Genomic DNA, 12,549 nt, shown 5'->3' with positions numbered 1-12,549 from the left:
TAATTAGTATTAGTTATTTATATGTATTGTTACTGATACCAGACAGGGGGATTTGAATCATCGACACAATTTGTTCTTTACATCGACTTACCAATGTAACCATTTACATACGCCTGTATATGAGAAAAGTCCATAAATGGGTTTGTTCAAAACCAAAACCATAGTCTTTATATGCAGTCGAAACCCCGTAGGTTGGATATCCCAGGGACCGGCGAAAAACCTCCAGCCTCTTTTATATCGAGCCAAGCGGGAATGCTTACAAAGAGTAAAAAAAAATCGGTCTTCTACATCTAGTTCGAGCCAACGAGGAAGTCGAGCCAAGCGATATTGAGCCAACGGGTTTCGACTGTATTACGTTTAATGTGAGCAGACGCCGTGACAAACCGCGCGAATATGGCAAACTTACAAATCCATGCAATATATAGCTTTCGTCAGAATGCTGACATGCACGTTGATTTAAAGAAAACATAATTATTGTCCTTTGGTTTGACGGGCCTTGATTTATTTCCGAGAAAAGTTTTGTTATAGTCAAGGGGTAAATACCGAATCCGTTTATATGTATATGGGCTTATTGTTTACTTCTAAGCTATCCTGAACGGCTGCTAAAACTGATTTGGCAGCACGGTCAGTTTTGTAAATATTTTTTACTGAATGACTTTCGCAGTAAATACAAGCATGGTTCTTGGGAAATGCGACCATCTTCAACTTTTCATATCGTTTTTACTTAAAGGACATACTTGGTTAAGTGCTATAAATTGTTGAAATGGTTGGACGCTGCTAATAGCGTATTATAAATTGTCTGATGCAAATCGTTGATTCAGTGACTAGCCGATCATGTATCACTTATATTGTATGAATAAACGTCATTGTGAGTCAGTTAATGGATGGTGAATTTTGTTGCACAAAACAAATTGCAAAACAAATTTACACTTAAATTAACCAAGTTTCATAACAAATTTACACTTACATAAACAGCTAAAATAGACTGCTATGGATAGGAGTGTGTTTTTTCTGGATCATCATTGAAAGGTTAGTCTTATAAAAATTATGCTATATTCAAAATTGTGTTGTAGACAGCCCATCATGTTTTGTTTACCTGCATAAAACAGCATGTGAAATCAAGAAACAGAATTCGCAAACCAGGTATAGATAATCTGTAAGTTGTGTACAGCATGAAAAGGTAACAGGTGGCATTTTTGGTACTTTGAAGCCTGTTTAAGTCTTATATTATTATCTTACCGAAACACAAATCTCACAAATATTACATAGATAGCTAGATAATTATCGCGAAAAAGTAAGCTGTTAACATCGAATTTTTCGCGAATGTTATCAGGTCATCATCAAACGGCAGTACTATGCAACCATTGTTTTGTCTTTCTAACGTTTTTAGTTTGCAAATTTGTGCGCATTGAAACTTAAAACAGTTAAATGTGATAACTTTGTAAATAATATACTATGCTTAAGCGAAGTGTGGTTAACTAATAACTAATAAGACGAAGCAATTATGTTTGACTCTGTTAATTAACTCTTTCAGTTGCATTAAATAAATATCTTACATGTAATTCACTTCCATAAGATAGCGCATCAAGCAACTCCACATCTATTTATGAAATAATGCACGTTGAACGATGAAAATGTTTTCAAGTACATGTATATATTCACTCAATATTGGTTAAAGGCATTTTTATTTGTGGTGAACAACTTGTGCCGTAAAGTAAGGGTCACTTTTCACTAAATTTAAAGTTACAGCGGATTTTTAACATTTAAAACTGAAATGATTTTGTCATTATGTGTTCGTTAAAAAGTGTTTATAGTAGTGAAGTATATGTAACTATAGTTATTCACTAACACTCTTTCCTAAGCATCGAATTAGGATTTGCACTTTTATGAGTCTTGAATCTGTAGCTCAATCTTTAAATATTGAAATGTACTATAAACGAAATTAAAATTGACAAATTGCAGTTTGGTTCATAGTCAAAGACCATATCCACGTGTTATCCAATAAGTGTCGCTCTCATTATATAATGTTATTATGCATATATAAATAAGAATTTCAAGCAACCTGACTGTATATCCTTTCTTTACACATTATAGACAAGATTTAAACATTGCTCTTATGTTTCGTGATCATGGAGCCAGATGCTAGTTTAAGCAATATTTATTTCGATTTAACATACAAAATTAATTCAGTTATACAAATTTCGAACATTAAATAAACAAAACTAAATAAGTTATGCATGAAATAAAAACATGTGAATAATGAGCATAACAAAATAGTGTAGGCAGAATAGAGAAGCGTTTTTGTTTGTTGTTGTTTCAATGCTGTTTTTAATGTTGACGTTGTTTGTTGTTTGTTTTTTTTTGTTTTTTTTAAATGCATGTTTTAATCGGTTTCTTGTGTGGAAATAAGTACATTTTTTCGGACTCAAGCAAGTCAAACGTGAGTTGTTCATACAAAACACGCAACTTTCTTTAGAGAAGCGGATTTTAAAACTCACTATAAACCATACTTTTCCTTAAAAGCGAGTTTATATACCCAATTCTACCCACATACATATATGCTATGCCTCACAGCTGTTTGTTTACATATGCAACTGCGCTAAGCCCAGATATATTAGTAGGTTTTGAGATTAAGATCGTTGCAAACGATAAGTTTGAAAAGCATTTTAGCCGAAGTAAGTGAAATCTTTATACAATATCTCCTACATAATTTGTGGATTTACATTATGCAAATGTACGCTTTGGACCGTATATAACTGAAATATGAAATCATCATAGTGTGTTTTGAAAGGCTGCATTGATTTTTATTACGATGATGGCTGGTAAACTTTTACGTATGTATCATTTCATCGCGTATCTTGCTGTTGATTATAATTTCCTTAAACTAACGATATATCCAATGTTTATCTTTAGATACAAGTACACCATGCACTTTTTATAAATAAATACAATTTAGCAATTAAGTTATTGATAATTTCCTTATATTTAATTTCTTTAAACTAACGACCTCTTGAATGGTTATTTTTAGAAACAAGAACACCATGCACACAGCTGCTGCATTAGCAGCATCGATGCTCATCCTGTCATGTCTTAATATGGGCTTTAGCTATCCCAATGGGGCACCGCCATCATCATGCAGTTCCATGAAGCCCGGTCACGGTTATAACGGGCAAAACCGCACTGTGCCATATTACTTGACCCTGTCCAAAAACACGTACTACTGCGGGGACGAAATTACAGGTACCGTGTGTGTATACCACGTGATAAAATACGTCATATATGCTACGTCGGAAGGCAATTATTTGAAGACTTGAAACAAAAATACGGTCGTTTTTTTCCAGGGTTATACAGAGTTTATACAGAACATTAGCTTAATCGCACTATATTAACCATGAAAACTCCGACACCGCTTCTTTTAGCAAACTGTTCATGCAGAACGCGAATCCGTAGCTATTAGAGCAGATTAGTAATGTAAATTAGGTCGTTTACCACCGAACTCCTATCAACGCCCTGGTTTATACGCCCGTGCGTGCATTATTTCGTCAAATGTTAAAAATGTTATGTCGATCTGCCGATAATACATTCCATTTTACGGTTATTAACATAATTCGACCGAGTATCGCTATCACGTTGTGTCCTCAAAACATCATTTTTCTGTTACTGATCTGTTCAAATTATTTTTGGTTATTTTAATGTCGAATTACACTAGTATATCGAATATATTTTAATCGTTACATTATATCCATTGTTTGTCCACAGTAACCTTGGCCGCATTAAAAGGATTTAACTTTACGGGGTTTCTGTGCCAGGCGCGACCGGACCAAGCCGATAATGCCACGACCGGAACGTTATACGGAGAATATTCAAAGACAACAAACAACTGCGATGGGGTACATTTTCAGACAAGAGCATGAACTTTTCTTATTTTTCAATATATTTGCATATGACTGTGTTTTTCTGGACCGTACTCTCCCTGGGGCGTCGGCCACACAGCCAATAAAAGTCCAGTAAGAGATTTTTGGGCGTATCTTATTCACACGCATAATGTAACGCTGTTGGTAAGCGTTATTTTGGTTCTTTACGTAGGCCAGGGAATAGCATTGCCACAGGGCGCCCTCGTTTATCGTCCATCCCGGATGATGATTAGTATTTTATAAGACGTGCAAATTCGGAGAGCGAACCTGCGACCCCTGGATTGACATTGAAGTGTTTTACCACCACCACCGCCCTCACAGCGTTTTTTTTCTTCAAATATCTGCTTCTCAGTACCTCTACATTATATCACATGATGGTGGTATATAATAATTGTATTGATTTAGACTAGTAATTCGTTTACTTGTGTAGAGAGTAAGGCTTTCCAGAAGAAAGAAGAAAAAACGCATAATGAGTTTAGAAGAGTTGAAACTTATACTTAGTTGGATACATGTAGATTGCATTGATAAGCCTCACATGTGTCGGAGAAGTAGCGGTACAAATTTATAATTGTGTTTTATGTTTAACTTGTTCTCCCATGGCATTACTTTGGCAATATGAGCACCTTGGTCATTTTCCTTCGTTACAACTTGGGATGGATTGTAAACAATGACAAAAAAGAATAAATTTAACTATGCTAAAAGTTAATCACGTAGTGTTTTCAATTTAGCTGTAAAGCTTTAGGAATCTTAATGATTCATAGAATTTATGACTTCACTGGGAATCAATTTTAACTTAGAAATTAAACAATACCGGTTGAAACACCACTACTAATTAATGTTATTATCTGCTTTTTTCAAACTACTGAACCTGCAATCATATGAGGCTTGTCGAATGGAGAAAAGTGCCGAGGTGTTTCGATTGATGTATTTGGATTTAAACAAATTATTAAAATTACGATAATATAAAATGCTGATTCAAGATATGAAAGTTGAAAACATACTTTAGACGATCACCTCAAAGTAGTTTGACCATTGTTATTGGCCTGTTATATAGCATAATACTATACTTTACTATAATTCGTCTCATAGTCTGTATCATTTGGAAATTTATACATTATGTTGTCGCATATGGAGGTTTTATTTGCATTATTTTTTATTAGTGTTTTATATAAATATTTACTCAATGACATTTAAACTACTATATGGTTCAAATTGCAGAAGGGGTCTGTCACCCACAGCACTCGTGATTTAAAAGAATCCATGGTATTGAAATGGAAGGCAAACAGTAACTATACATCAGTAACGTTCGTGTAAGTACGACTACTGAATCAAACGAGCCTATCGTACGATTGGTGACATTTTTATACATATTTGATTGGATTATTAGTCTATTTTTATCCCACTCTGGATATTTCACGTGTAAAAAAATATGCCCTTGGTGTCATCGCCTGTGAATGCGTTGATCTGAAAAGCGAATCTCGATGGTATGATGATGAAAACGCGAAATCATGAAACTACGATAACAAATACGCGATAGAACAATGATGAAAACGCGACAGTATGATAACGAAAACGCGATGATATGACAGTACGAGGACGGTAATGCGTAAGGGTAATATACTATTGTGTCTTCACCATCGTACTTTCGCGTTTACACCAACGTTATATCGTGATATCACGTTTTTCTCTATCGCATAATCGACCTGTTGTGTTATCACCATCGTACCGTCGCATTTTCGCCATCTTACTGTCGCGTTTTCGTCATCGTCGTGCCTTTGCGTTATCACCACCGTACTGTGGAATTTTCAAAATCGTACTGCCGCGTTTTCACCATCGAACTGTCGCGATATCATCATTTTCCGTTGCCTTCCGTTGCGCATGCGCATGGAAGAATTCCCCCTCCATGTGACAAAATGTCGGATTCGAGTCTGAAGGAAATAAAAAGAACTTATACTTACCCCAATATCCGATTTCGATAAAACAAGAATTTCCTTGTATGCATAGCCATTTTCAAAATGAGTTTGTAGAAACTCGTTCATTTGTGCTGTTGTTCTTGAAGATCTTATATTTTTGAGCATGCACATGCGCACCGGAAGGCGGCAGTACGATGATAATAAGGCGACAGTACGAAGATGATAAGGCGAATGTACGATGATGATAATGCGACAATACGTTGATGAAAACGCGACAGTACAAAACTAAAAACGCGACAGTACCCTGATGATTACACGACTGTACGATGATGAAAACGCTACAGTATGATGATTATAACCGACAGTACGATGCTATCATAACGAAATCGCGATATTACGACATTACATTGGTGAAAGCACGACAGTATATCGTATTATCATCATCGTAATGTCGTATTAATGCATTTTCATTTTCGTACTGTCGCGTTTTCATCATCGTTCTGTCGCGTGTTAGTTATCGTGCTTTCGGGATTTCGCGATTTCATCATCGTACCATCGAGTATCGCGTAAGGCCGTTTTGGATTAACACATTCACAGGCGATGAACCTAAGGGCATACCGTATAAATCCACTTTATTACTAGCTACAAATACTAACGATACACACTTTTGTCATGAAATCGCAAAAGTTTGAGAAAGGGGTGCAACTCGTTTTCATAGAAAAGCAAACAATCTCGGTAGCAATTCTTTACATACGGATCTTAATTTCAACCTCATGTACAATCATGTTCAATCATCGTTATTCTAGCTGCACGGTGGTACAAGATAAGGCTACATACTGGGTGAAGGGTTTACAATCTGGCGTCACATTTTCCGGATCGGGAGATTGTTCAATTGGCGAAGCAGTTAACCCGGGTGTTACTATCCAAATGCTGATGCTTCTGATTAGTTCAATAAATTTTCTTATGTGACTTAGCTTACTTAATTATGTATCAGTGTGTAGGTGAAAAATAGTTTGGAAGTATAAATATGTCGCTTAAAAGTTTTTATAGTGTATCTCAATATATATTTTTATGTCATAGCTTATTCAAATATAGAGGATAGTTCTTTTTTCAGTGTTAGATCGTAATATATTATACTAAGTGAGCACAGAAATATTATTAAATTCACTTTTTTGTGTTCAAAAGGTGAAATATACTACTATCTTAATTTGAAACAAACATTTTTCTTCTTATTATTATATACCTTAAATTGGAATTAAAGTCAATTTATTAAACTTTTTATTAAAATAACCCGCAATTGTGTATGCGCACGTTACGTTATTTCGAAAACGTACGTGGTTTAAATTGTGTCCCAGCCTTGTGCGCGCTGACGATTGATTTGCAACCGGGAGCGGATTTTAATTTCAAGACAGTGAAAAATATCAACTAGATATATTTACTATTTGAAACAGTGAAATATTCATTTTAGTTCATTGATAAATCTCTATAAACTACTTGCAAGCATACAATTGCTTAGTTTAAGACACACGAATCCCAAACGCATGACTGATATTACCTGGATTTGTCACAAAAATGAACACTTGCTATCGCATCTCGTGAATTTCGTTTCCAACATGCGGCTTTTCTGTTTTCTGTTTTTCTTCGACCATTATACAAGAACATCATGATGTTTAATTTGTTAATTCGGGTAAATATAAATAAAAAATATTTCATTTCTACCACGTGTGTCGCAAAACATGTCCTGTTCTTATTTCATTCATGTAAATTTATTATTCTAAGATGTAAGTGTGATTTGTGTAAAAAGTCTACATGTTTCGGAAATCATCGAAAAAATGGCAGTTTTCTAGCTTTAAGCGAATCTATATTGCCGATTAGTATCTACATTCAAATGTTGTTAACGGTAGTGCACGCACTGCGGAATTATTTTTTTGTTTCTCGAACTTTGAAACTTTATGCGCAGGAGGAGGGAAAAACATTTTTCAGGTTTTTTTGTTGATAAAATATTTCATTTCCCAAGTTTAGGATTAATGTTTTTTTCAAACCATTGATGATCGCAAACAGTTTTCCGTAACATTTAGTGTGTAAATTAGCTTTTCATTTTTTGTGTGTATTTCCATTATCATGCACTTCATTTTGAAAGCTTTTTAATAAACGGATATGCAAATGTTTATGTCATAATTTTGATTGTAGCATCTTAGTGAAGTTGAAATTAATTAAGGTGCCTGTTTTCTTGTATACTATTTATTTATGATGACCTTTGCAATCAATTAACATACTAAAATTAATGAAAAAACAACCCCTTTTATTGTTGTTTTAGATTTTTTGTCAATTTTAAGCATATAATACAGCCGCTTTATTTAATAGGTGGGGAAGGGATTTGGGGGGGGGGGGATATAAACCACAGACTTATTCGATACGACTAAAACTATGGTTTATATCACAATAGTTTTATTAACACTTTGTATCTACATTTGTATTTAAAATAGATTCAAACACAGACTGATTTTATATTAATATAAGTACGGTTATCACAATGGTTTTAGGGAACACTTTGTGTCTTAAATAATTCACATTCGTTATATATGATATGACTAGAACTTGAATATAAAAAATTGTATGGCAAACACCTTTTACCGTAAAATAAGTTCACAAACTTATATTTGATATGACTAAAACTATAGTTAGGCCTAAAAATATTTTTTAGGCTAACATCCCTAAAATTACTAGCTAAACGTAGATAGCGATTTTTATTGATGTTTTCAAATATACTTTATGTCAAAATCATTTCTTGCAAATAGCTCTATTTCTTGCATATGTAACTGTCTGATACAATGCCTACAATGGATACTTATCGTTTTGTATTTTAAAAAAACTTACAATGGGTGTTGTGTAACACAATACCTTTATTGGGTACTTAACGTATGGTCTAAGTCTATGCCAGCGGTACTCATGGTTTTGTCTTATGTTATTGGTACTACGGTTATTGTTTTAAACAATACTTTTAACGGGTACTTAGGGTGTGGTCTTATACAATGCATACAATGGGTACTCAGAGTATGATCTATTCCATGCCTACAATGGATAGTTATGATGTTTAATTACACTATACATACAGTGTGTGCATAGAGTGCGATCTAACACAGTACCTACAATTAGTGCTTAGAATGCGGTCCAACACAATACCTACAATGAGTGCTTAGAGTGCGGTCCAACACAATACCTACAATGAGTGCTCAGAGTGCGATCTAACACAATACCTTCAATGAGTGCTTAGAGTGCGGTCCAACACAATACCTACAATGAGTGCTTAGAGTGCGATCTAACACAATACCTACAGTGAGTGCTTAGAGTGCGATCTAACACAATACCTACAATATGTGCTTAGAGTGCGGTCCAACACAATACCTACAATGAGTGCTTAGAGTGCGGTCCAACACAATACCTACAATGAGTGCTTAGAGTGCGGTCCAACACAATACCTACAATGAGTGCTTAGAGTGCGATCTAACACAATACCTACAATGAGTGCTTAGAGTGCGGTCCAACACAATACCTACAATGAGTGCTTAGAGTACGATCTAACACAATACCTACAATGAGTGCTTAGAGTGCGGTCCAACACAATACCTACAATATTTACTTATAGTGTGGTCCAACACAATACCTACAATGAGTGCTTAGAGTGCGGTCCAACACAATACCTACAATATTTACTTATAGTGTGGTCTAACACAATACCTACAATGAGTAAATATGTTATGGTCATACAATGAATACAATGAATTTGATGTGGTATTACACCATGCTTGCAGTGCGTACTTAGGGTTTTGTCTATTACAGTGCCTACAACGAGTACTTCAAGTAGCTTTTTATGTTCTGACTTTACGTTTGTCTTGTTTCCAAATTGTTAAACAGATTTTGAATTTTTTTTATTTCAAAATCATCTTTTATCGTTTAAGTCTGAACCCCTTTTAAGACACTTGTTTCGATTAAACAAATCTATCATTACTTTAATCTTATTATAACATACAGCAAAGTAGAATATATACAAGTATTATTGAAATTTTTAACAATTGCCTTGCACGGGTTTAATTAAGGAATAAATTGCGGGGTTGATATCATTATCGGGGTCCACGCGTACTTTGACCAGCCCAATTGCGTGCATATTCCCGAAAATGACACCAACAACGCATTTCATTCCTTCATTAAATGAATGGAAGTTGAGGTGTTAATATACAACCATAAAATGAACATATCTGATGAACCTCCTCCATATTGTGTTTATCTTAAGTTGTACAAACCTTTATTAATCGTTACAGTTTTATTTTAGCCCGATTGTGATAACAGCTATATAAAGATATGAATCACGGTCGTAAATAAACCTTTTCTGGTTTTGAAATTTCAATAATTAATGAGGTGGAGTGACAGAAGCGAACGAGCCCATTGAGTCATTGAGATTGTACATATGTTTAACTGTTTTCCAGTAGGCCGCGAACCAAATGACTACGTTAAGCAGATTACATTAGTTAACGATTTTTTACAAAGATTGTGAAACAAGTTATTACAACATTATATTAACCACTTTCGTTGTTTCGCGAGGATGTGGTCTTTTGATGCTGGGGAAACCAGAGTACCCGGAGGAAACCCATTTGTCCGGCTTGGTGATCACAAACCCAACTTAAATGCAGCATAAATCCAACTTTTACACTTGAGTGCTGTTTGCTATGGACTACATTAAATGTTATACTATTCTTATTTCTTTTTCTCAATTGTATATCCCATCTCTACATTCATATTGAGTATTCTTACTTACGAGCAGACAAACAAAAATTGTTTAGATCTGGTCCTTATTTTTTGAAGTTTATGCTCCGTATAAGAGGCTCAAGCTTATCTCACTCCTTTTATAAATTATTATTTCATTGAATATAACTATTCATGTAAACAGATTAAAATAAGCAGTTAAATATAAGTACATAAAAGCATTATCCATTTTAAGCTACATGTATTTAAATAGTGAGAAGATATGCAAGACAGATGGTCCACAAAGTATTAACAACATAAATATCGGCCCTTTTCGTATGCATGGCCACTTTTAAAACGCCAGCTCCGCCACTTAACGGTGGTGCAATGAAAATGAGCTGTCGAAACTCTCCGTGGTGCCCTGCGTTGACCTTTACATACGTCAGCTTGATTGTATAAACACATGACAATGGAACAAGCATGATTATACCATATCAGACCTTTGGCTAATTCCATCTTTATAAGTTTTTAAACTGAAAAATCAGGCTGAACATACTGGATCTTCCTTTTCTCCCACCTCTGATGAGTAGATCCAATAATTCAACCATGCTAGAAATTCTTATCTTGCCCATGGGCGAAGATAAAATGCCCGTATAGAACTCCTTTTTAATGGTCACCACATTGTTATTACGTCTCTTGTTGAAGACTGTCGTCTGTACCTTCATGGAAATCTTGTCTGCTGCCAATATTAAGAACGCTAATTAAGTATTTCTCGCTTCAAATGTAACCATAAAACAGTTTTCACGCACCTTTTAAGAAATAATGCTTCACTCTCCTAACAACTATTTGAAGACCGATTTGACTATTAACATAATCTGAATCACTGCGCGCATATCCATGACAACCACGAATGATCGCATATCCATACGCAGTTATTTTCACTACGCACAAAATAGTTCCAGCAAAAAAAATATTTTTACTTAATTTTGTTTAACTGAGGTGGGAGAAAAAGCATCTACCATAGCCGCTCATATAAGATAGGTTCATCCCGACCCTCGCGCAGGGTGTTATGCGGAAACTCGGTAAACCTCGTTTCCGCTAAACACCCTACGCTCGAGTCGGAATGAACCTATCTTACACTCTCGGCCATGGAAGATACTTATAATCTACGTTTGTTTTTAATTCCACCGCACTGTTTGTACTCGCACACCGGATATGGACACGTTGTCGAATAATCAATGGAAACGTTAAGTTTTATTTACGTATTTTTTTCTAACGTTGTTTAATGTTAAGTTCACAAGTGGAACTCCCCCCCCCATATATGTAGTTGCGTGTCGTTTAATATAGTACATGAAGTCAGTGTTATCTCGCGTGTAAAATTGGTTAATCGTATATGGAATATATAGCAAATCTGTTTAGTCACGGTCGAGGGTCAAACTTTTGTCACGTGACAACTAATACAAACACCGAGGGGTTATTTGACAGAAACAAGCCGATCCAGGTATTCTTTTGATTGTTTTTTTCCACTGTACTCAAACGTATGGTAAAGAGACATAGTGCAAAAAAGAATGCATTATTTTGGTCTTTCGATCGGTGTGTTTGCCCCCTTACACACGTGCATGGTTTCTGAGAAAACATCGAAACAAATATTGTCCTGTGAATGCATACGCACGCAGCGAACATTTAAATGTAACGGATTGAATTAATAAGTCTTCCATTTTTTTACAAATTTAAATATGCCTTTCGGTTGTTCAATTTTTTTTCTGATGTGCTGTAGGAATATTTTGTTCGATGTCATATGTGAAAAATCATACTTTTTGAAGATTTTCAATATGGCAAACGGTATTTTCCTTAATGAAAAACATAAGTAGTCAAACTAAAAGCTCAAACGCATGTTGAAAAATCCATTTATACCCCTTAAGGTAGATTAACATTAAATTTTAATTTTAAAAATACTTCTTTTCTTTCAAAAATGCCATTTG

At 34.9% G+C, this 12,549-nt stretch overlaps 1 protein-coding gene across 3 annotated transcripts; it reads left to right on the top strand.

Annotated features, from left to right (window-relative positions):
- Window positions 1-844: 844 nt before the first annotated feature.
- Window positions 845-8,130, top strand: LOC128230074 (putative ferric-chelate reductase 1). Of its 3 annotated transcripts, none has more exons than XM_052942073.1 (5): window positions 845-1,029; window positions 3,107-3,240; window positions 3,760-3,890; window positions 5,133-5,224; window positions 6,634-8,130. In XM_052942073.1, the coding sequence occupies exons 2-5, from the start codon at window positions 3,144-3,146 to the stop codon at window positions 6,794-6,796; spliced, it is 483 nt and encodes a 160-aa protein (XP_052798033.1). In that variant the 5' UTR covers window positions 845-1,029; window positions 3,107-3,143; the 3' UTR covers window positions 6,797-8,130. The 3 variants fall into 3 exon arrangements, with proteins under 3 accessions (XP_052798033.1, XP_052798031.1, XP_052798032.1); XM_052942071.1 differs by having other exon boundaries at window positions 3,029-3,240; XM_052942072.1 differs by lacking the exon at window positions 845-1,029 and adding an exon at window positions 1,098-2,834 and having other exon boundaries at window positions 3,029-3,240.
- The last annotated feature ends 4,419 nt before the right edge of the window (window positions 8,131-12,549 follow it).

Source organism: Mya arenaria, chromosome 4 (genome assembly GCF_026914265.1).
Source record: "Mya arenaria isolate MELC-2E11 chromosome 4, ASM2691426v1".
Lineage (NCBI taxonomy): Eukaryota > Metazoa > Mollusca > Bivalvia > Myida > Myidae > Mya > Mya arenaria.
This window is presented reverse-complemented; position numbering and strand designations above follow the sequence as displayed.